This window comes from Salmo salar, chromosome ssa11 (genome assembly GCF_905237065.1).
Source record: "Salmo salar chromosome ssa11, Ssal_v3.1, whole genome shotgun sequence".
NCBI classification, from domain to species: Eukaryota; Metazoa; Chordata; class Actinopteri; order Salmoniformes; family Salmonidae; genus Salmo; species Salmo salar.
In genome coordinates, this window is record NC_059452.1 from 25,976,460 (window position 1) to 26,001,747 (window position 25,288).

At 41.7% G+C, this 25,288-nt stretch overlaps 2 protein-coding genes across 4 annotated transcripts in view; both read left to right on the forward strand.

Moving 5' to 3' along the window:
* LOC106562341 (ras-related protein R-Ras2) overlaps window positions 1-15,768 on the forward strand; it is a 40,035-nt gene extending 24,267 nt beyond the window's left edge. Inside the window, exons 2-6 of the mRNA XM_014127158.2 lie at window positions 9,094-9,181; window positions 9,371-9,473; window positions 10,718-10,826; window positions 11,826-11,944; window positions 13,548-15,768. Of these exons, the coding sequence (XP_013982633.2) occupies window positions 9,094-9,181; window positions 9,371-9,473; window positions 10,718-10,826; window positions 11,826-11,944; window positions 13,548-13,635 (507 nt within the window). The 3' untranslated portion in view covers window positions 13,636-15,768. The remainder of the gene's footprint in view (window positions 1-9,093; window positions 9,182-9,370; window positions 9,474-10,717; window positions 10,827-11,825; window positions 11,945-13,547) is intronic.
* Window positions 15,769-20,605: 4,837 nt separating this feature from the next.
* The window catches only part of LOC106562367 (tubby protein-like), a 103,196-nt gene continuing 98,513 nt past the window's right edge, over window positions 20,606-25,288 (forward strand). For 2 of the 3 annotated variants that reach the window (XM_014127209.2, XM_014127210.2), the window contains exon 1: window positions 20,607-20,884. In XM_014127209.2, the coding sequence (XP_013982684.1) occupies window positions 20,829-20,884 (56 nt within the window). In that variant the 5' untranslated portion in view covers window positions 20,607-20,828. Of the gene's footprint in view, window positions 20,885-25,288 lie in introns of all 3 variants that reach the window. The other variant, XM_014127206.2, reaches the window with a different exon arrangement.

Genomic DNA, 25,288 nt, shown 5'->3' on the forward strand with positions numbered 1-25,288 from the left:
ATCCTCATAGGGCATTAAGGGCACATATGGAAGGCAATTAACTCTGCCGTTTCCTCTTAGTCTGCTGTGTTCACGCTTATTATGATCCAGTAGGCAGGCATACCATTTTCCTCAAATATGTGTGTTTTTGTTAATTAATTGCCTAGAGTATTTTGGAGAGAAATCTCCGGCCTCCCTCTCTTCACAGAACTGATTGGTGAATCCATGGCTGTGCTCTGCTCTGGCTGTTTATCTTATGCTGGATCAGCTATAATGGTAATTAGGCTGGGCGGTATACCATATTTTACTATATACCGGTATTGATACACAGACTGGTTTGGGTTTTTACTTTACCTTCTATAACGGTATTTGAATGTTTGGTTTCGTTCAGTCTGCATGGTCAATGCAGTGCATGCAACAATGTTGATGACAATGAATTTGTTTCCTATTTGATCTTAATATAAATCCATAAGTGTTCTATAATTATAATATTAGTTTGTGTTTCTTACATCTGCAAACAGATAGTTTGTATTTTCTTAGGAAGTTAAAGCTAAATCATGTTAGCCACTAATGCTAATCGCTAGTTAGCTGGCTAGCTAACTAGCTAATAAAAGTCAGAGTAAACGTAGCTAGCTAATACAGCCTGATACCAGTGCTGGTGGAGGCCTAAATCAGCATGTTGTTTGTACAACAGTATCTTCTAAATCAAAGAGGAATAGGCGAAGCATGAATATGTTGTCTACATGAATAAAGATTTAATGTAGCAAAAGATTATAGGGTCCCCTAGGAAACACTGAACATCACTTTTTAGTTTCTACCCTGTCACAATAACTTGTCCATGGCATTTTCATTCATTGTCATGTCAAACACTGTAATCAAAGTGCCCACTATTATTTATATTCTAACTATAGAATTAGAATAAACATTATATTTCCATGATTCCAAAAGTTCACCCAAGTGTTGTAAATCTAAATCGCCATTGCAACATTTGGTTAAAAGTAAGGCCTAGTTTTTTGCCCATATCGTGGCAGTGTGGAAATCATCTCAAATGAGTGTAGGAAATGTAGAAATTGATGGAAATACAGGAAATTATTTTAGGTTGAAGTTGAATTTAACAGTATAAACCAATCAGAATGGAGAAAGACCCATTGAAATCACTTGCCATCCGATGGTCACACACTACTCATGAAGCACATTGGAACTTTTATTATTCCAAACCATCAAATACCGTGATACCGTCTCATTTTTTAAAAATACCGTGATACCGTCTCATTTAAAAAAAATACTGTGATACTGTCTCATTTAAAAAAAATTACTGTGATACTGTCTCATTTAAAAAAAATACTCTCACATTAAAAAAAATATCGTGATACTGTCTAATTTTAAAAAAATACCGTGATACCGTCTCATTTAAAAAAAAATACCATGATACTGTCTCATTTAAAAAAAATACCGTGATACTGTCTCATTAAAAAAAAAATACCGTGATACCGTCTCATTTAAAAAAAATACCGTGATACTGTCTCTTTTTAAAAAAATACCGTGATACTGTCTCATTTAAAAAAAATACCGTGATACTGTCTCATTTTAAAAAAAATATCGTGATACCGTCTCATTTAAAAAAAATACCGTGATACTGTCTCTTTTAAAAAAAATACCGTGATACTGTCTCATTTTTAAAAAATACCGTGATACTGTCTCATTTAAAAAAAATACCGTGATACTGTCTCATTTTTAAAAAAATACCGTGATACTGTCTCTTTTAAAAAAAATACCGTGATACTGTCTCATTTTTAAAAAATACCGTGATACTGTCTCTTTTTAAAAAAATACCGTGATACCATCTCATTTTTAAAAAATACCGTGATACCGTCTCATTTAAAAAAAATACCGTGATACTGTCTCATTTAAAAAAAATACCGTGATACCGTCTCATTTAAAAAAAATATCGTGATACTGTCTCTTTTAAAAAAAATACCGTGATACTGTCTCATTTAAAAAAAATATCGTGATACCATCTCATTAAAAAGAATACTGTGATACTGTCTCATTTTTAAAAAATACCGTGATACCGTCTCATTTAAAAAAAATACCGTGATACTGTCTCATATTAAAAAAATACCGTGATACCGTCTCATTTAAAAAAAATACAGTGATACCATCTCATTTTTTTAAAATATCATGATACCGTCTCATTTAAAAAAAATATGTGATACCGTCTCATTTAAAAAATAAAATACCATGATATGATATTTTGGCCATATCGCCCAGCCCTAACAGTAATTTACGTGAGACTCCTGCTACCCAAACGAGTGGGATGGCTGTCTCAGATAGAAAGGAGTGTATCTATATATAGCACGGTAAGCTGTTTGTGTGGTGAAGAAGTGGTGGGTGAATGGCGTTTATTGCACGCCTACACGTATCCTTGTTTTCCCGTTGGTGGAGATGAAGCTGTCAGCCAGCAGTCGTAACACAGGATCGGTTAGATTGTCTATCAGAGAGTCAGAGACAGACAGGGTTAGTATAGCAGCTGTATACTAGGGAGGCGACTCCTCAGCGCTGCAGCACAATGTAGGCTAACTAAATCAGTACAGAGGCTGCAGCTGAGAGAGAGACTGGATCCACTGACCCTCTTTTCATGGTGAACAGACCGCTAATGTTGTCATGGTGTGGAGTGGGTGGTGGGTGGGGTGGTGGTGCTGGAAGGCAGCAGTGGAAATGAGTGGCGGTGGGTGGGTGGATGGGTGGGTTAGTTGGTAGGTGGGTGGGTGGGTGGGGATAGGGGAATATCTCCTCTGTGACATCAGAGGGCTTTGCTGGCCTTGGCCGGCTGTCCTGGTGTGTAGGTTTAGTTTCCTTCCCTCTGGCTGAGTGGCTGGGGCTGAGTGGAGCGGAGGGCTCTGCTCTACTATATACTCCGCTCTGCACTGCTCTACTCTACACTCTACTCTATACTCTGCTCTACTCTACTCTATACTCTGCTCTATGCTTTACTCTACTCAATACTCTACTCTTTACTCTGCTCTCTGCTCTACTCTACACTCAGCTTTACTCTGCTCTACTCTATACTCTGCTTTACTCTGCTCTATGCTCTAGTTTATACTCCGCTCTACTCTACACTCTGCTCTAGACTCTGTTCTATACTCTACTCTATGCTCTGCTCTACACTATACTCCGCTTACTCTGCTCTATACTCTGCTCTACTTTATACTCTGCGCTGCTCTATACTCTACTCTATACTCAGCTCTATACACCGCTTTACTCTATACTCCGCTTTACTCTATTCTCCGCTCTACTCTATACTCTGCTCTACTCAATACTCTACTATATAATCTGCTCTACTCTATACTCTACTCTAAACTCTTTACTCTACTATATACTCTGCTCTATACTCAAATAAAATCAAATGTTATACTCTACTCTATACACTGCTCTACTGTATACTCTGCACTATACTCTGCTCTACTCTATACTCTGCTCTAATCTACTCTATACTCAACTATATACGCTATACTCTACTCTGCTCTATTCTATACACCACTCTGCACTATACTCTATACTCTGCTCTACTCTATACTCTGCTGTACTCTATACTCTACTCTATACTCCTCTCTATACTCTGCTCTACTCTACTATATACTCTGCTCTACTCTATACTCTACTATATACTCTGCTCTACTCTACACTCTACTATATACTCTGCTCTAATCTACACCATGCTCTTTACTCTACACAATGATCAATACTCAACACCATAATCTACACCATGCTCTATACTCTACACTATGCTCTACACCATGCTCTATACTCTACACCATGCTCCACTCTACACCATGCTCTACACCATGCTCTACTCTACACCATGCTCTACACCATGCTCTACACTCTACACCATGCTCTACACTCTACACCATGCTTTATACTCTGCTTTATACTCTACACCATGCTCTATACCATGCTCTATACTCTACACCATGCTCTACATCATGCTCTACTCTACACCATGCTCTATACTCTACACCATGCTCTATACTTTACGCCGTGCTCTACACCATGCTCTACTCTACACCATGCTCTACACAATGCTCTACACTCGACACCATGCTCTACGCTCTACACCATGCTCTATACTCTGCTTTATACTCTACACCATGCTCTATACCATGCTCTATACTCTACACCATGCTCCACATCATGCTCTACTCTACACCATGCTCTATACCATGCTCTATACTCTGCACCATGCTCTACATCATGCTCTATACTCTGCTATATACTCTACACCATGCTCTACTCGACACCATGCTCTACGCTCTACACCATGCTCTATACTCTGCTTTATACTCTACACCATGCTCTATACCATGCTCTATACTCTACACCATGCTCCACATCATGCTATACTCTACACCATGCTCTACATCATGCTCTATACTCTGCTATATACTCTACACCATGCTCTACTCTACACCATGCTCTACTCTACACCATGCTCTATACCATGCTCTATACTCTACACCATGCTCTACACCATGCTCTATACTCTGCTATATACTCTACACCATGCTCTACTCTACATCATGCTCTACTCTACGCCATGCTCTATACCATGCTCTATACTCTACACCATGCTCTACATCATGCTCTATACTCTGCTATATACTCTACACCATGCTCTACTCTACATCATGCTCTACTCTACACCATGCTCTATACCATGCTCTATACTCTATACCATGCTCTATACTCTACACCATGCTCTACACCATGCTCTATACTCTGCTATATACTCTACACCATGCTCTACTCTACACCATGCTCTACACCATGCTCTACACCATGCTCTATACTCTGCTATATACTCTACACCATGCTCTACTCTACACCATGCTCTACTCTACACCATGCTCTACACCATGCTCACCATGCTCTATTCTCTACTATATATTCTGCTCTATACTCTGCTCTACACTATACTCTGCTCTACACTATACTCTATATATACACACACACACACACACACACACACACACACACACACACACACACACACACACACACACACACACACACACACCTGGTGCTCATATGGAAAATGTGTCTAAGGCTGTCTAGTTGGTGCACACAAAAACAGAAGTAATTTATGGAAGGGTTGGCTGAACTCTGTCAGACTACAGGAGCACTCTGTTTTGTTAAAGAGGGATTTAACCTCAGCTGCTCTCCAAATTCAAATTTAATGTAATTCTATGAAAAAGGCTCAGCTACCATTGCAGCAATTGGTTAATTCACTTGAGAGGAGAATATTTGCATTTCAGGAGTGTTTGAACATGGAGTGTGTTTTTCAGTTCCCACTGGCATCTGTGTTACGGGGCGACTGAAGGTCAGGACACTTCACCGTGCAAAGAGAGTCCACTGTGGGGGGGGTCGGTGGCTAGGTGTGTGTGTGTGTGTGTGTGTGTGTGTGTGTGTGTGTGTGTGTGTGTGTGTGTGTGTGTGTGTGTGTGTGTGTGTGTGTGTGTGTGTGTGTGTGTGTGTGTGTGTGTGTGTGTGTGTGTGTGTGTGTGTGTGTGTGTGTGTGTGTGCAAGCAGACCAGACTTTAGACCCCCTGCAGATTGAGCGACTGACCAGTCAGTCTGGACTCTGGACAGGATCAGCTGTCTGTGCAGTGATGGCTGCCCAGTGTTGTCATGGAGACGGTGGTGTGAGGCTGCACAATAGAAGTTCAGTAGCCTGGTCCCAGATCTGTTTGTGCTCTTGCCAACTCAATCGCTGTCCTTGTTAAGCCAAGCATGACAAGGAATGACAAGGAGTTGGCATGATAGCACAAACACAATTGTACATACAGTGAAGGCTGAATGGTGCTGGGAAGAACAGTGAGCTAAGCTCCTTCCCACCCTGGGAGGCTGTTGTGGTTGTGCTGTCCCAGTTAGTCACCCACCCCACAGTGGGAGTCATCCTGTGTTGAACACGGAGCTAATGGTGATGAGCCATATGAGGATCCATCACATACAGTTGAAGTCGGAAGTTTACATACACTTAGGTTGAAGTCATTAAAACTCGTTTTTCAACCACTCCACACATTTCTTGTTAACAAACTATAGTTTTGGCAAGTCAGTTAAGACATCTACTTTGTGCATGACACAAGTCATTTTTCCAACAATTGTTTCTAGACAGATTATTTCACTTATAATTCCTCATCACAATTCCAGTGGGTCAGAAGTTTACATACACTAAGTTGACTGTGCCTTTAAACAGCTTGGAACATTCCAGAAAATGATGTCATGGCTTTAGAAGCTTCTGATAGGCTAATTGACATAATTGGAGGGAATTGGTGGTGTACCTGTGGATGTATTTCAAGGCCTACCTTCAAACTCAGTCCCTCTTTGCTTGACATCATGACATCATCATCATGACATCACAATTTGTAGACCTCCACATGTCTGGTTCATCCTTGGGAGCAATTTCCAAATGCCTGAAGGTACCACGGTCATCTGTACAAACAATAGTATGCAAGTATAAACACCGTGGGACCACACAGCCGTCATACCGCTCAGGAAGGAGAGGCGTTCTGTCTCCTAGAGATGAACGTACTTTGGTGCGAAAAGGTCAAATCAATCCCAGAACAACAGCAAAGGACCTTGTGAAGATGCTGGAGGAAACAGGTACAAAATAATCTATATCCACAGTAAAACAGGACCTATATCGACATAACCTGAAAGGCCACTCAGCAAGGATGAAGCTACTGCTCCAAAACCGCCATAAATAAGCCAGACTACGGTTTATAACTGCACATGGGGACAAAGATCGTACTTTTTGGAGAAATGTCCTCTGGTCTGATGAAACAAAAATATAACTATTTGGCTATAATGACCATCGTTATGTTTGGAGGAAAAAGGGAGAGGCTTGCAAGCCGAAGAACACCATCCCAAGCACTGGGGTGGCAGCATCATGTTGTGGGTGTGCTTTGCTGCAGGAGGGACTGGTGCACTTCACAAAATAGATGGCATCATGAGGTAGGAAAATTATGTGGATATATTGAAGCAACATCTCAAGACATCAGTCAGGAAGTTAAAACTTGGTCACAAATGACCCCAAGCATACTTCCAAAGTTGTGCCAAAATGGCTTAATGACAACCAAGTCAAGGTTTTGGAGTGGCCATCACAAAGCCCTGACCTCAAACCTATAGAAAATGTGTGGGTAGAACTGAAAAAGCGTGTGCGAACAAGGAGGCCTACAACCTGACTCAGTTACACCAGCTCAGTCTGGAGGAATGGGCCAAAATTCACCCAACTTATTGTAGGAAGCTTGTGGAAGGCTACCTGAAACTTTTGACCCAAGTTAAACAATTTAAAGGCAATGCTACCAAATACTAATTGAGTGTATGTAAACTTCTGACCCTCTGGGAATGTGATGAAAGAAATATTATTCTGATATTTCACATTCTTAAAATAAAGTGGTGATCCTAACTGACCTAAGACAGGGAATTTTTACTCAGATTAAATGTCAGGAATTATGAAAAACTGAGTTTAAATGTATTTGGGAAAGGTGTATGTAAACTTCTGACTTCAACTGTATATTACTGGACACAGCCAGTGCTATTTCTGGATATACATTCTCTCTTTCTCTCTCTCTGTCTCTCTCAGCCTGCACTTCACTGTACTGCAGCCTCATCAATCAGGGGAACCAGCATGGAGAGAGTGGAGCAGCAGAGCAGGCTGCAGACATATGCAGGACCGCTGATGAATTATTGAACAGTGCCAAGTGGACGTGATGTCGGCATGCATGCAGCGCATACAGGGAGGAATAGGGAGAGAGGGAGAGGCATGGGGGCAGAGGTAGAGACATGGGGGGAGAGGGATGAGGAAAGAGGGAGAGGCATGGGGAGAGAGGGAGAGGCATGGAGGGAGAGGCATGGGGAGAGAGGGAGAGGAATGGGGAGAAAGGGAGAGGCATGGGGAGAGAGAAGGAATGAGCTCGGGTGAGGGAGAGACAGATAGTATGGGAAGGGGCGAGTTTATGTGTGCAACAGAGAAATATGGAGAGAAAAGGGAATTTGTATGAAATAATGCAAGTTTGAGAGAGTTGGAGAGTGTGTGGAGTAGGTAGTAAGAAAGAGGGGTTTATTAAGGGAGAGAAAGAGGCAGGGAGAGAAGACAGTATATTTCCATCTGCGTCGGTGGATTAACTGAAAAAGACAATGCATATTTTAACAGTCAAACAGGTGGCCATGTGCCATGAATCAATACACATACACTGATTTAATCCACTACCAGATTAGATCCACTCCTGTCACAATAATTTGTTTAAAAGGAAAATGGAAAGATGATTCATGCATTTGAACAAACTTAGACTGTTTTATTCATGGTAGCCTAGCGGTTAAGAGTGTTAGGCCAGTAACCCGAAAGGTTGGTGGTTCGAATCCCTGAGCCTACTAGGTGAAAAATCTGTCAATGTGCCTTTGAGCAAGGCACTTAACCCTAATTGCTCCTGTAAGTTTCTCTGGATAAGAGCGTCTGAGTGCACTGTGTTCCACTCTGATATAGGACATGCTTTGTATGTCGTTCTCAGCTGTCACTTAACTAGTCCCACAGGAGAGGCCTACAAAACATGCAGAGAAAATGTAATAAAATGCACAGCTTCAAGCCTCGTCTCTACCTACTCCGAGCATCCTGCTCACATTGGAGACAGACAGGCAGTCCCAGTCACTGCTTCATTACCAGCCTCTGGAAGATGGCTAATTAGTGTCATTGTTGGAATAGTGGCGACAGAAGTGCCAGTGACATTAGCAGTGTTTTGGTCATGAACACTCCAGATGACCTCGTTTTCCTGTGGCCCTCAGAAACAGTGGAGTGGTTATGTTATGTGAGTCCATATTTACCCTGGCTTTCACAACACACGGGTCAGGATTATGTGTTTACCTCCTGCATGCTGCATAGTAGTGTCGAGGTCAACGAGTTACTCAACAACACAAGTGGATGGAGTGTTTACTCTCTAGAAGACCGAGCCAAAGCTGGTTGTTTATCTCACTGCCTTCTTTGCTGTATGTCTCCTCAGTCCTTACTGTACACCATGTTCACTCTCCCTCTTTCTCTCTCCCTCTTTCTCTCTCCAGTCCTACTTTGTCACTGACTATGATCCCACGATTGAAGACTCGTATACGAAGCAGTGTGTCATTGACGAGAGGGCGGCCCGGCTTGACAGTAAGTATAGACCCTCAGCCTGTAAACAAACAGAAGAAATCTGACCACAACATAATGTTCATTGAGAAATTCCAGCCTTCATAGGAGATTACTGTTCTCTTGGAGGGTTTAGTTTTGTACAGCACCTTTTTCAGGAGAGGTGCTACTGTGTGTGTGTGTGTCTAACGTGTCTGTCCCTGTGTTTGTTAGTCCTGGACACGGCCGGACAGGAAGAGTTTGGAGCCATGAGAGAACAATACATGAGGACAGGGGAGGGCTTCCTGCTTGTCTTCTCAGTCACTGACAGAGGAAGGTGAGTGACAACCCAGTCACGTGTCACCCCAATGTTGCCTCTCTATCTGTCTGTGCCTCTCTCTGTCTGCACCTATCTGTTTGCACTTTTCTCTCTCTCTCTCACTCTCTCTCTCTCTCTCTCTCTCTCTCTCTCTGTCTGCGCGTCTCTCTATCTGCGCCTATCTTGGTCTTCGCTTCTCTCTCTATCGCTCTCTTTCTCCCTCTGTCTGCCTGCTCCTCTCTCTCGCTCTCCCTCTCATGCTAAACACATACATCTCTCTCACTCACTCTCTCTTGTTCTCCCACACTTCCATTCTCGCCACCCTGTGTCGTCATTCTCTTTTGTTCTCCTCTCTCATATACCTCTCTTTCAACATCCACCTCTTTACAGGCTTTGGTTTTCTGTGTAAAAACCCTGCATGAGAATGAATGTATCCCCTCTATATGTGCTGTCCTGTAGTGCTGTGGTGGGCAGTCTTGGGCCCTTGTCACCCCCCTGGTCCCTGTACAGCAATGTGATGGTGACGTGTCTCAACCCACCCCTCAGAGTCCCCTCTCTCCCCGTGTGTATGCTGTAAACAGTCTTTCCTTCCTCCATTTACGTTAGTCAAGGCTCTCCAGATTTACTATGTGCTCGTTAAGCTGCCCGCCGGCGGCCATTCACTAGAATGCACTCCTGGGTTTGTGGTTACATTCTGTTTCCCTTTCTCTCTGGGGGATATTTTTACGTATGCCGTTTGGTTCAAACAGTTAGCATGATATTTGTATTACACTAAAAGCCTTTCAAGTCAACGGGGAGCAAAGAAAGCTCTGGTTAAAGGGACAGACCTGCTTAGGGCTACCCCTCCCTGGTCAATGGAAGGCAAGTAAGCCTTTACCGAGGCTGCTCAGAAGTTCACCAAGGCTTTACTGCAATGCCCATGCAAACATTTCTGGAACATTGAGGCACGCAGTACCACAGGAGTTCATTGACTTCTCTGTCTGTGCTCTGGAGTACCCTTCACCCACCCTGTCTGATTCACAGAGACGTCAATCCCGTCTGCCTGGGTGCAGTGGGGGAGGGGAGGGCAGGGGGGGTCATTTTTGTGGCTGTGAGACAACATTCCTGGGAGGTCCACAGAGGCACCAGCTTTATCTCAGCTTTATTTTTATATCTGAGCTCTATGTCACAGTTTGGTGTTGTAATCAAGCTCCCTTCTGGCTGGGTAATGTGTAGAGTTTACTGGGGGCATCGAGTGATGCTGCATGCTTTATGTTTCACAGCTTTGAAGAAATCTACAAATTCCAAAGACAGATCCTCAGAGTCAAAGACCGTGATGAATTTCCCATGATCCTTGTAGGCAATAAAGCAGATCTGGAGCTCCAGAGACAGGTGAGTAGCAGTCCTCCTAACGGCCCAGCTACAGCGCAAATACACATACAGTACATGTTAGGGTGATGTGAGGAAAGTAAATATAAAGCAACAAGCTTTAAAAATGTGCAATTTCTATTTACATTTTGAAATGTGAAAATGGATAGTGGTGGTGGTGGCTGGAGCTATTTGGGTAGACAAAGAGGGAGTGAGAAAAAGAGAGAAAGAGAAGGTGACCAACAAAAACATTGTGAGACAGAAGAAAAGAGGAGGGAGGGAGGAGGGTATGATAAGGAGAGGGCTCATTCCGTGGCCTTTATTGGCTTTCAGCTGCAGTTCACTTTCCCACATGACTCCACACTGTCACCTGCTAGAATAAAACATAATTATTCATCATAATTATTTTTATTGACTGAATATAATGTGGGGCCTCTGTTAAAATTGATAACTCAATATGATTCATCCAAATGAATTAGTCTAAATGTGGTCTTTAACATATTGGTTAAGGAGTATGATTCAATTTTACCCATTACTGGCAACTCAATGGGTTCAGCTGTTTTAGGACAGTAGTGCTAATCTAGGATCTGTCCATACAATCTTATTTATTATGAACTAAAAGGCAAAACTGATCCTAGATCAGCTCTCCTACACAGGGACGCTTTGTGTATACGGGCCCTTGTCTCTAATCTTGTCGTAATAGTTTAGGACGGACCAGAAGCAACAGTATTCTAGCTAAGCACATAGAAATCAGGTGCTATTTGAATGTAAAATGTAAAATGATACATTTGCTGTGTTGTTTATATATTTCTTAGTGACCCACTCTTGGATGTGAACCCTCTAACCCATGTGTTTCTCAACCTCACCAGCAGATGTCACTAGTTTCCTGATTCTTGTTTGATCATTTGAAACCGTTCTATTGGTCCTAAAGTGAAGTCTTCACCCAGCTGGGGCACAGGGTGATGCCAAGAAGTACATGCTATTTATCTACGATTTATCCCTGTACCTGTTTCGTCCCTTCAGGTGACCCAGGAGGAGGGCCAGCAGCTGGCCAGACAGCTCAAGGTGACGTATATGGAGGCCTCAGCCAAAATCCGTATGAATGTAGACCAGGCTTTCCACGAGCTGGTTAGAGTAATCAGGTGGGTGGATTCATTACTGACTGTAGAGTTGGTTAGAGTAATCAGGTGGGTGGATTCATTACTGACTGTAGAGTTGGTTAGAGTAATCAGGTGGGTGGATTCATTACTGACTGTAGAGTTGGTTAGAGTAATCAGGTGGGTGGATTCATTACTGACTGTAGAGTTGGTTAGAGTAATCAGGTGGGTGGATTCATTATTGACTGTAGAGTTGGTTAGAGTAATCAGGTGGGTGGATTCATTACTGACTGTAGAGTTGGTTAGAGTAATCAGGTGGGTGGATTCATTACTGACTGTAGAGTTGGTTAGAGTAATCAGGTGGGTGGATTCATTACTGACTGTAGAGTTGGTTAGAGTAATCAGGTGGGTGGATTCATTACAGACTGTAGAGTTGGTTAGAGTAATCAGGTGGGTGGATTCATTACAGACTGTAGAGTTGGTTAGAGTAATCAGGTGGGTGGATTCATTACAGACTGTAGAGTTGGTTAGAGTAATCAGGTGGGTGGATTCATTACTGACTGTAGAGTTGGTTAGAGTAATCAGGTGGGTGGATTCATTACAGACTGTAGAGTTGGTTAGAGTAATCAGGTGGGTGGATTCATTACAGACTGTAGAGTTGGTTAGAGTAATCAGGTGGGTGGCACCACAACCCCACTATACCTCCCTGAATACAGTGGCAATGGGTTGAGGGAAAGAAGTAGTTTCAGCTTTTGTTCCTTCACTGGCACTAGTCTGTCTTTCTCAAGTACATTTGAAAGGTGCTTTATGCAATACTTCCACATGGAATGTCACAAGGGCACTTTCACATATCCCCTTATGATCTGGATCCTGGAACGTTTGGTACCCTGATCTGAGCTATAAAGCATGTTTGAAACAGAAACAAACCCTAGCTGCAACGAATCCTGGTCCTGCGTGAGTAGTGGGTTCAAGATCCAGGACTAGAGTACCAGGTGGCAGTGCGAGACATTTTAAACAAGCTAGCTTGCTGACATCATGTACAACAGTGTTTCCCAACCCTGGTCCTCCAGTACCCCCAACATTACACAGTTTCATTGTAGCCCTGGACAACCACACCTCATTCAACTCATTGAGGGCTTGATGATTAGTCAACAAGTTAAATCAGGTGTGGTTGTCCAGGGTTAAAATAAACATGTGTACTGTTTGGGGTACTGGACGACCAGGGTTGGAAAACAATGATGTAGAATGTGGGTGCTAATTGCACCCTGAAACTCTTATTTTCAGGTTTTGTGAAATCAAAACGTATTCTGTAGAATTCTCACAAACTCTCCAGAAAACTGAACCAGGGTACCGAATTTACATTTACATTTACATTTACATTTACATTTTAGTCATTTAGCAGACGCTCTTATCCAGAGCGACTTACAGTAGTGAATGCATACATTTCATACAATTTCATACATTTTTTTCTGTGCTTTTTTGATATCATTTCATATGTGAGAATGCCCTAATGTCAATGACAGGATGTGATCTCATCTACACTCAAAGCCAGAACAAAACAATTGTTGCTTGAATGAGTCAGATTATTTTGTTAGAATCCTTCTATCTCTGCTTACTCATAATGTAATAATGCACTTTCTCCTCACAGGAAATTCCAGGAACAGGAATGCCCACCATCGCCAGAACCCACGCGGAAAGAAAAGGACAAGAGTGGCTGCCATTGTGTGATCGTCTGAGTGGGCCTTATCACTGTCACTCACCCAGCTACTGTCACCAGTCCCCGCCTCCTGCCTGACATGACATCCTGTATGGATGACTGAGCGCTGCCTTCTCCACGTGCATGACTTCAACAGAGGTTCCTGTGGTATCTACCAGGAACTGCTGCCCCCCCCCCGGACTTCACTTCTAGAAGAAACTGACAATGCCAAATGTTAAAAAACACCACTTGATCTTCAACAATAATCCAATTCATATGAGAAAGTCCTAACACTAAACATTGCCTCTTAAATCAGCTAAACAATATCATGTTTTGTATTCTGAAGGACTTTTTCTTGCCTTGCAGTGACATTTGAACTTTTTGCCGAGATTGAATGAGAAATATATATCCAGAATGTCAATGAGAGGTTTATTAGTTACCAGTTTCTCATCAGAATAGAGAGATGATCTTATGAAGCTTTGTGTATGTCATACCATATCCGTTTTTACTTCCATGTGCTAATCTGCTACTGTACATAAGTGAAATTTGTTGTGATTTTGAAAGCGCATTTCTAATGACTTATTAAATCGCCACAGTACAGTGTGTAAGGTTGATGAGTTTGGTTTGACTTCTATGAACATAACATGTATACAAGTATGTACGCTGTACAGTATAAACCTAGATAGGCCTAAAGTTATTATGACAACTTCACTGTCCAGCGTCGTCAGCGGATCCATTTCTATGTCTATGGATTCTGCACTCATCTCACTGGCCAAATATGGAACGTTTACTGTATTTGCATTGTAAGGTTCATAGACTTTAGGCTTCTAATAACATGATATCAAACCTGTTTTATTTATTTAGTTGTACAACTCTTCTCTGACTCTTACCTGTTGTTGTTGACTATCTCAGAGTCAGGTTGGCCTAATCAGAATTAAACATTTTAAACTCTTTATATTTTTTTAAATCTTTGACAAGCAGTGCAGAAGAGACCATGGGCAGTATTTATGTACCTCACTGATAATGATGATGTTAATAGCAGACCAGTTTCAGAAATGCTCCTCTCTGACATATCTTTTAAAATCAATCCCTTTCAGTTTGAACATTGTTTTTTGTACCATCTATTTGGCTCTGTTTTGGAACGTGGTTATTACTTAAAGTAGACAGAGGTATTGAGCTGTTGAAGCTCACTCATAAACAAACTGTAACTTCATTTCAATGACATGGTTGTTTGTTACACACCACCTTCAATTATTCTTGGAGATGTGTTCATGTTCTCTCCAAGGTTATTGGTGTGACTCTGAGCCAGGTTGGAGCTGTTTCCATGACTCCCACAGTCACATGGAGGTTACATCATTGCCATTACATCACCTGACCTCTCACCTTTAAAGTTAACATCAAGACAATTCACACATTCTGTTGTCTTGTCATCCTTTTCAATATGATCTGTATTTCTGCTTAATAGAAACCAATTAGCTATTGTAGTTTTGTTATATCATCATGTAATGTAAGACAAAAAGAAACATACGAAAATGATTATTTGATGGACTTGATTAAATGTTTTTACTTTATACTTTTATACATTATTTTCTTATCAAACTAGTTGACAAGTATTTTTATATGTTTGTAAGTGAATATGCTCTCACAGCACAGCTGTGTGTATATGTAAAGAGGAATGTATAATTCCCTTAGCTGGTTTTGAACTGAAGAAGACTGTAGGCCTACATTGGTTCTTGACCAACCTGTGGTCCAGGACCTTTCCTCCTCTCGTGGTTTTGATTTGATTTGATTGGTCCTCATTTGGCCTAATCTTCCAAGAGTTCTTGGTGTTGGTGACACATTTTCCTTGACCATTCCCCACTACCTTGCCCAATGCCTATACTGCAAATGTCAACCAATGTGTTGGTTGAGCGCCTCCACTCAGCCCACCTGACCTACTAGCAGGGTGGATTGTGGGTAGGCCGTTCACTCTTCTCTTCACTGTTCTCTAGGTCAAGGTTTGGGTCACAGATTCATGTGTTCTGCTCAATGGTGGAGTCTGTCAGTACCACCTCTCTTTTGGCAGACTTTATGTACAGTACATTCAATTCATATATTTTTTTTCTTTTCAAGTCCATGCCCCTTACCCCATGTATAGCTTCTGGTGCTATAATAAAATCTGTCATTCAGCCAACTATAATAGCGAATATTCCTTTTGTTTTAGTTTTTTTGAGAAGTCCTGTATTTGGTGAACTTCATATTTTGTTGACCTTGTATTGTGAAGCGAGGTGGAACAATAACGGTTGTGTTGGCAGATATTGCTGAGATTTTTGCTTTGAGAAAATGGATGTATCCAATCAAAGAGGAATAAGATGAGAAGATTCCATTATTTTATACCCACTGAACACCTGTTGTCATAATGAGGATGGACCACTGTCTTCACTAATAACATTCCAACATTGACATCACCTCTGAACTGTCTGCGTGAAAACGTCTGTCTTATTAGCGATGTAACTCATTCTTCTATAGCTTATTGTCTTCCAGCTGGATAAATCTGTCTTACAGGAACAAATGTGTTCTTGTATGGAGGGTAAGTGTACCCGTGTGGCTCACCTCTGGTTGATGGTCATGTTATTCCGGTCATATCCATCATCACAGCAGAAATATGGGGTCAGACGCCAGGCAGCACTTCAGTTCTTCACATCTGATTGGCCGTCTCCAGAATGTAGAATGCAACTCTGGAGGGGAGATAGCAGGACAGGGCCATGGTTGCCATAGCACCCTGCACAAATGTCTCATAAATCAACAGAGGATCACTGTGAGATTTGGTTTGAAAAGAACCCTTGAAGATAATTCCTACTATTGGCTGTGTGTTCTCGGTGGTCTTGACTCTGAGTCATCTGCGTGGTGTTGCTGAGCTGGAAACAATACACTGTGTAGGGCACTCAAGTCAAGCACAGTCATTTAAATGCTATTACCATTCTACCTGGCTTTGTCACCAAATAACCGTACAATGTATCATTGACTGCTACGGCTGTTTACTGGAGAAATCCTTACGTGATGTGGTGCATGAGTCTGAATACATAGCCTCTGAACGTCTACTGTGTAGGCTACTGGAAATCAAGATGAGCTGTAGTAGTAAGTCCTTTGACTGGTTCTATATTATCTAAATAATTGTATTGACTGGGGAACAGATGGCTATGGCAATCCAATCACATTATGCTTGGACTCATTCATAACAGCTGTAGCAATCTACTGTCACTAAACAAGTCAGAGACAGTGTTGTCACTGCAGGCCAGGGCCTCTGTACCTAGAAAGAGACACAGGGGGCACAAATGTGTCACTTCTGGGCCTCTGTACCCCACAGCTGTCAAATCATTTCTCAGATATAAGCTCCGGTGATATTTGTGGAGTTAGATTCGATCTGTAAAGGCCCTAAAAAGTCACGCAGAGGACATTATTTTCATCAACTGGATCTCATTCATTTCTATCTGCTGGCAGAAATGAAAGCAAGGCTTTGACCAGGCGACATGGTAGCAGTTGGGCTCACGAGACATTTCCCCCTTAATTCTCAGATAAATAATGCATGAAAGGCTGTGTCTGGAGATATGTCTCAGTTGGCTGTAGACCTCCGCTCAACTGCAGGCCTTTGATCAAAATACACAGAGGGAAGGGAGGGAGACCATAGGATGTCCTTAATTGTCTGTGCCTTACTGGCAGAACAACAGTATCCTTGTTACTTTGATACAGAGCAGCTATGGATGCACAGAGAGATGAATCCTCCTGATGCATACTAATGTACAGTATACTACATCCAACTGGCTTCTCTCTCAACCACATTTATACTCCAGTCAGAGGCACACAGGTACTATACTCAGAGAAGAGGATGTTCAGGGCTCTGAAGGTGCAAGACTGAAGTAAGGAGAGGAGTAGAGATCTCTGACAATGCAACAATTCTGGGTGAATAACTCCAGTTCTCACCGAAGTATCACGGACATTACAGTCTGTTTTTCCCTCAGGGGTTCCATTGTAGAGATGAACACACAGTGATATATGCTGCATCTCTCCCACATGGACACACAACTGCTAGCACTGTGCTTATGCACACACATTTATGTGGCTCATTGGAAGGTGTGACACTGACAGTTGTGTGTGTGCTCAGTGGTGTCCAGCTACTATCTGCTGCAGGGATTATCAGCTCCACCACAAATGAAAGGTTAGAGGGTTGGAGTATAACTATACTACAATTTCTCATTTCAGATTAAGGGAATGGGATACAGAGAAAATAGTAAGTGTTGGGAGGGCACAATTCCCTTACGTGCTGTAATGAATTTTCATTATTCCATCTCTGTTAAAATACCAGGATATTACCATCCTTTCACTGAGACTTTAAGCTTGGTGGTAGTCATCTCATACATATGAGCTTTGTGGTTTCTTCAGAGCTTTTTTAGAGAGGTAAACTTTCCGCTATTACCTTATTGCGTGTCATCTCTCTCCCTCTCTGTCACGATCTTCACCTTCATCTGAAGATATCTCGAAATCGCTGTCGGACAAAGTGGACCAATATGCAGCGGTTTGCGTGCTCATCATCATTTATTTTAATTGTGAACACGAGGAAAAAACAATAAACAAAACTCACGACAGGAACAGTGTAGCAGGCTAAACAAAAGCAGTGCTAACATACAACTACCCACCCTACCAAAACAAACATACCTCTGCCACGCCCTGACCAAATAATACAAATAATCCTCTATACTGGTCAGGACGTGACACTCTCGCTCCTGTTCCTTAATTTGTTCTCTCTCATTGTCTACTCTAGAGGGACCCGAGATAGGATATATGTTGGGTAGTGCAGTGCCTCTTAAAGTCGTAAAACTGTTGATTGGACATATCAGTGATGATGGTGGAGGATATTCCTTGTCTTTTAACATGGTTCAAACTAGAACCCTGTCTTGAAAACTCAGAATTGAATAGTAATGAAAGCCCAAAATACACAAATATCATGTTGTTGTAGGCATTTTATGTTTGGGTGACTCTCTTAAATGGATTTCTGCATCCCCTTGGTTACCATTTGGTTTCATACCCTCCACCTGTGTTTTGCTGACTCACTCTACTGTATTCAAAAGCCTAAAATGTGGGCACTAATAAGGACAAGGATTTCAATAGCACCCTTTATTACTGCAAATCACCTAAATAAATCAAAGAGAATTTTGTTCCTCGTTCACCAGCACCATCATCAATCAGCAGTCATGATTTCTTTGAAAAGGTTACAAGACATTGTATAATCGTTACATGGCATTGTATAATCTCAACTGTTCACTGCGACACAATTTCCCAGCTGGCTCGTGTTTTTTAAAGTCATGACTCAGTGGGCTACTGCACATCCCCAAACTCTCACGGTTTGTCTGAGCTGCCTGTCCCAGTTGTCAGGGAGTCAACCCCTTTGTCTATTGAGCTTGGGTCTGATTCAACATGCCTCTGAGGGACCCCTATTGAGACTGCCAAGGTCCACCGCCACCCCCTCATAGCGTCTATCCATTGACACTGGGGTTTGGCAGGAGAAAGGGAGGGAGGGTGCCCACTCATCCAAACTTCCTAGGCGAATCTCTCTCAATGTCCCAATGAAAGATCTCACTTTGCATTTGGCTCAAAGTCACAGTCCGGAAGGCAGGCATCCAAACCAGCTGCTTTAGAAAATCTGATGACCATTATATGTGTTTACCTTATTCTTGTTACTGACACAGCTTTTTGTGTGAACTTTCAATGTACCTCATAATGAGGGACCCCTTTATTCATCCGCACACTCTCTTTCAATCCTGCTGTGCTGTTAGAAATGTTGTGAAATTTTATGAGTTGGACTTGGCCTCGGCAGGAGTGGGCTATATACACTGAACCAAAATATAAACGCAACAGGTAAAGTGTTGGTCCCATGTTTGATTTTTGTCTGTAATAAAGCCCTTTTGTGGAGAAAAACTCATTCTGATTGGCTGCTCAGTCATGTGAAATCCATAGATTAAGGCCTAATTAATTCATTTTATTTCAATTGACTGATTTCCTTGACTCAGTAAAATCTTTGAAATTGTTGCATGTTGCGTTTATATTTTTCTTCAATATAATTATGTTCTATATATATGTTCTACTATATGACTGCTCCAAATTGGCAACTGTCACTCTGCTTTTTCAATGCCTTTGCTTAGCGACCTTCAAGGCCAATCCTAAGGGACATTGGCTGTCAGGCATTCATCACATCTCTCTCTCTTTCCCCCTCTGAGCTGTCAATGAGAGTTTAAGGGATTCATGGTCAACAGGTTGTGTTAAAGGCAATAATAAGCCTATGTGCCAAACACCTCCAGACGCAATCCAAAAAGATTAAACCCATGCTTTCTGTAATTCGCTTATGTTATCAATCAGTGTTAATAAATGCATTTGATATTGATCGAAAAATGTGTGTGTGTGTGTGTGGGGGGGGGTGCAGAAGCAGTGATTTCTCTGTGTTATTAAGGCATTGCTTTCGGTCAACATTGATTTTCTGAAGCAAAGACAGTTTTACAGAAGGTATGTCTCCCCAGAATACTTAGGTATACAAGGCCAAGAAATATCAACAGATAGCTCTGTCCACTTGTATATGCCTGAAAATGATCTTTCATTCACAGTGCAACCAGATGAAAACATGAATATGTGAACATGTGTAGGCTATCAATCATGCCCAAGGAGAGAGAGTTCAATACTGTCCATTAATAATTCAATAATAATGGAATGAATGGCAGGCCAACAAATACAGATAATAATTCAAATCACAATGCTACACCTTTCCAACATCATCACAAGATGAGACCAACGGGCGTTACAATCTGGGGGACACTGTTACAGAGGATGCAGACTATACAAATTTCAGTGAAATACAAGTGAAATTTGATGTTTTTGCTCGTTGTGATCTGAAAATTACGCGATGATGTATTTAATCGAAATAGATGGGGACATGCCTGCGTGCGCGCAACCAATGGAGCAACCCATGCATTCGTCAAATTATTGACAAGCTTGTCAACTTGCGCGCACTGATTTTTTTCCCTTCACATTCCAAATGCTATAGCCTATAGAAAGTGAATCCCTGAATCGATGTGCACCACATCTCAACTCCCATTCGTTGGAGGAGGAAACGCTAGAACTGTTGAGAAATATCGGCGTGGCATCTAAACCCGGTTTTATTTTCATGTCACGTTGAACCCTATTTAGCAACACCCCGTAGAAGAAGTCATGGAAGGAGTCAGCAGCAACAGAAACATGTCATACAGTCGATGGAGTTATGACAGGTAAGCGTCTATCCTTTGTCAATATTACCGTGGTATGCGAGCTGATATCACCAATTTGCCACCAGAACCTCTCCTTTGCCTTTTGTTTAGCAGGCTACCATTGTCATATCTAATCAGAAGTTGGTTGTGATTGATAAACCAACCTACAAAACCAATTAAATGCAGTAGCCTAGTCTAGACATATGTATAAATTGACAGGGGCTGTAATTGGATGCAATCCTAATATTGATAGAATATGTATCAGGCTGTCATGCAGTCTACACTGTAAACCAGTTGTCATCATGAGGCATTTTGACACTGGCATGGCAAATTGATATGACCTAGATAAGGTGTGTGTGTGTGTGTGTGTGTGTGTGTGTGTGTGTGTGTGTGTGTGTGTGTGTGTGTGTGTGTGTGTCAAAGCAGTGATTTGTCTGTGATACTACAACAATATTGCTTCCGGTCAATGTTGATTTCCTGAAACAAATACAGTGTGACGGATCCTAGGAGGCTGTATATTCTGTAACTTACATTTTCTGTTTTTTCTTTTCTTTTAACTGCGATCAGATGAAACAGCTTTCAGTATATTTGAGTTGTAGTAAGCTTTGTCAGCACTGGTACAGTAAGTGGGGAAATAACTTATTTTTCTATTTCTGCATCAAAAAGCTACAGTACAGGGTGTTGCTTGCTAGTCTTTATATTCTGACGATAAGGTCTTTCCTTATTGGTCAGCAGACAACATGAGCACACACAGTCAGTCAGTAAGCAACATCCCACTGAGCACACACTGGTTGAATCAACATTGTTTCCACCTCATTTCAATGAAATGACGTTGAACCAACATGGAATTGACATTTGTGCCCAGTGGGATGCTTGTGGCCCGGTTCTCTTAAGCTCTTACAGTGTGATTGGTATTCTAGACACCGTAACTGTGCTGCTTGGGCATCCCAAGAGAATGCAGCGAGAGATTCTGGGTCTCCTACGGCTTCATACGATTTCTCTCAGTGCTGTGCAACAATGGGTGGGGTGGTGGGATTAAGCTGAAGCCTCTCAGCACGTCTCCTAGGCAGTAACACATTCTTGATGTTTGATGTTTTTGTATTCATGATATACAGTACCAGACAAAAGTTGTAGAATAATAGTGAAGACATCAAAACTATGAAATAACACATGTGGAATCAAATCAAAATGTATTAGTCACATGCGCTGAATACAACAGCGCTGACATTGCAGTGAAATGCTTACATACGAGCCCCTAACCAACAGTGCAGTTTAAAAAAATAGGGGTAAGAATAAGAAATAAAAGTAACAAGTAATTAAAGAGCAGCAGTAAAAAATAACAGTATATACAGGGGGGTGCCGGTACAGAGTCAATGTGCGGGGGCACCAGTTAGTTGAGGTAGTATGTACATGTAGAAATCATGTAGTAACCCAAAAAGTGTTAAACAAATCAAAATATATTTTATATTTGAGATTCTTCAAATAGCCACCCTTTGCCTTGATGATAGCATTGCACGTTTTGGTATTCTCTCAACCAGCTTCATGAGGTAGTCACCTGGAATGTATTTCAGTTAACAGGTGTGCCTTATAATATTAAAAGATAATTTATGTAATTTCTTTCCTTCTTAATGAGTTTGAGCCAATCAGTTGTGTTGTGACAAGGTAGGGGGGGTATACAGAAGATAAACCTATTTGATAAAAGACCAAGTCCATATTATGGCAAGAACAGCTCAAATAAGCAAAGAGAAACAACAGTCCATCATTACTTTAAGACATGAAGGTCAGTCAATACGGAAAATTTCAAGAACTTTCTTCACGTGCAGTCGCAAAAACGATCAAACACTATGATGAAACTGGCTCCCATGAGGACCGCCACAGGAAAGGAAGACCCAGAGTTACCTCTGCTACAAGTTCATTAAAGTTACCAGCCTCCAATATTGCAGCACAAATAAATGCTTCACAGAGTTCAAGTAACAGACACATCTCAACTTCAACTGTTCAGAGGAGACTGTGTGAATCAGGCCTTCATGGTCGAATTGCTGCTAAGAAACCACTACTAAAGGACACCAATAAGAAGAAGAGACTTGCTTGGGCCAAGAAACACGAGCAATGGACATTAGACCGGTGGAAATCTGTCCTTTGGTCTGATGAGTCCAAATGTGAGATTTTTGGTTCCAAATGCGGTGTCTTTGTGAGACGCAGAGTAGGTGAACGGATGATCTCCGCATGTGTGATTCCCACCGTGAAGCATGGAGGAGGTGTGATGGAGTGGGGGTGCTTTGCTGGTGACAATGTCTGTGATTTATTTAGAATTCAAGGCCCACTTAACCAGCATGGCTACTACAGCATTCTGCAGTGATACGCCATCCCATCTGGTTTGCACTTAGTGGGACTATCATTTGTTTTTCAACAGGACAATGACCGAAAACACACCTCCAGGCTGTGTAAGGGCTATTTGACCAAGAAGGGGAATGATGGAGTGCTGCGTCAGATGACCTGGCCTCCACAATCACCCGACCTCAACCTAATTGAGATGGTTTGGGATGAGTTGCACCGCAGAGTGAAGGAAAAGCAGCCAACAAGTGCTCAGCATATGTGGGTACTCCTTCAAGACTGTTGGAAAAGCATTCCAGGTGAAGCTGGTTGAGAGAATGCCAAGAGTGTGCAAAGCTTTCATTAAGGCAAAGGGTGGCTACTTTGAAGAATATAAAATATAAAATACATTTTGATTTGTTTAACCCTTTTTTGGTTACTACATGATTCCATGTGTTATTTCATAGTTTTGATGTCTTCATTATTATTCTACAATGTGAAAATAGTACAAATGAATAAAAACCTTTGAATGAGTAGGTACTGTATATGACATGCAAATGAATAGAGGCAGGTTACTCTGCTCCTAAAATGTGACAGAGAGATGTAATGGTTTGTTGTGTGGCGAGATGCCAGAAACCATTCATTACTGTAGTGCTTGATCCATGTTTGACACACTAGTGATATCTGGATGCAGTACACATGAAATAGCACTCCATCAGATATGTGTCACACGAGTTTGACACTTGCAATACAGTCATAAAAAGGCAGCTGACACAAACAACAAACATCAACATCCACAGTTAATAACCCACTTACAAACTAAACAGCCACTCTTGTATGTATTTATTCTGGCTTAGCTGATACTATGGGTATGGTATTTTATATGTAAGTAATGATTGCTCCAGCTTCTATGCAGTGCATCTCTCACTGTTAGAGGAGAATTTGATCCTGATTTAAAATGCTTACATTTTTCATTCCAATTTATGAGTTCCCTCGGGCTGGTCTCAGGTTCATGAGAAAATGTTTCTGGGCCGTATGCAACCTCAAAGGTGCTGCTATCATTTGAATATGCTCTGCTCATGGACCAGGTGTGTGTTTGTTCAGGCATCGTAATTCATGGCTGTGCCTGCGAAGGTAGGAGCAGTGCACTCACATTGTGTTAGTTCAACAGGCCTGGCAGCCAGTAAACACAGCAACCACAGAGACATGGAGAGATACTATTCAATGAGAGGGTCTCACATTCTTACAGATTGTGTTTTCATAATTATTGTGTGTCTGCTGTAATAATCTACATAAATGCCAGGAGATCTCATTAGTCTCTGATTTGGTATCGCCTCACATGGTACATTGCAGTTTTACAGCACTTCTTTATGGACCTCTAACAATTCCTTCTTTACAGAAGGAAGCAATTACATATCAATTATTTAATGCAATAATGAAGCCAGGACTGCAATAAAGTGCATTACTGCAGGGGCAAACTTTTTAAGTAATCATTTGATGTTTTTTGGGTTAGTGAGTAGTGTTGGTGAGAGTGGGCCATTTTCTGTGTGTGCTGTCATTGTATTTCTGAGAACATTTCTGGGGATTAATGCACTGTTGGAGTATGGATGGTCCACGCTGCACACCTGCTCCTGCGTCACAGATGAATGGGTGATGACACGGTGTACCGATGTGTGAGATCTCACATCCATAAGCTGTGTAGTGGAGGGGAATGACACACACAAAGACACTGTAGGCACTAGGCTAGGCAGACATACAACATATAGCTTATGGCTGTTAATATTGTAACGTCAATAATGACATACTGTGCATAGTACATTAAATGCGCACACACATGCACATACATATTACTGTGTGTACTAACATATAAACTTTGGTACGAGTTCATATGCTATGTAGGGACTGATCTCAAGACAGGAAACACTATTTACTTGAATCGTACGACTAAATGGAGTAGAAGAATTATATGATTCTCCCATCCTAACCTGTCTGTCTTACTGTTATTGATAATAGTGTTCTATCTCAGTAACACAGGGTTATTTCCATGTAAAAGGACCCATGAGCACCAACATAGGAGCATGTCAAATGAAAGCTAAGAGTCTTTATTTATTT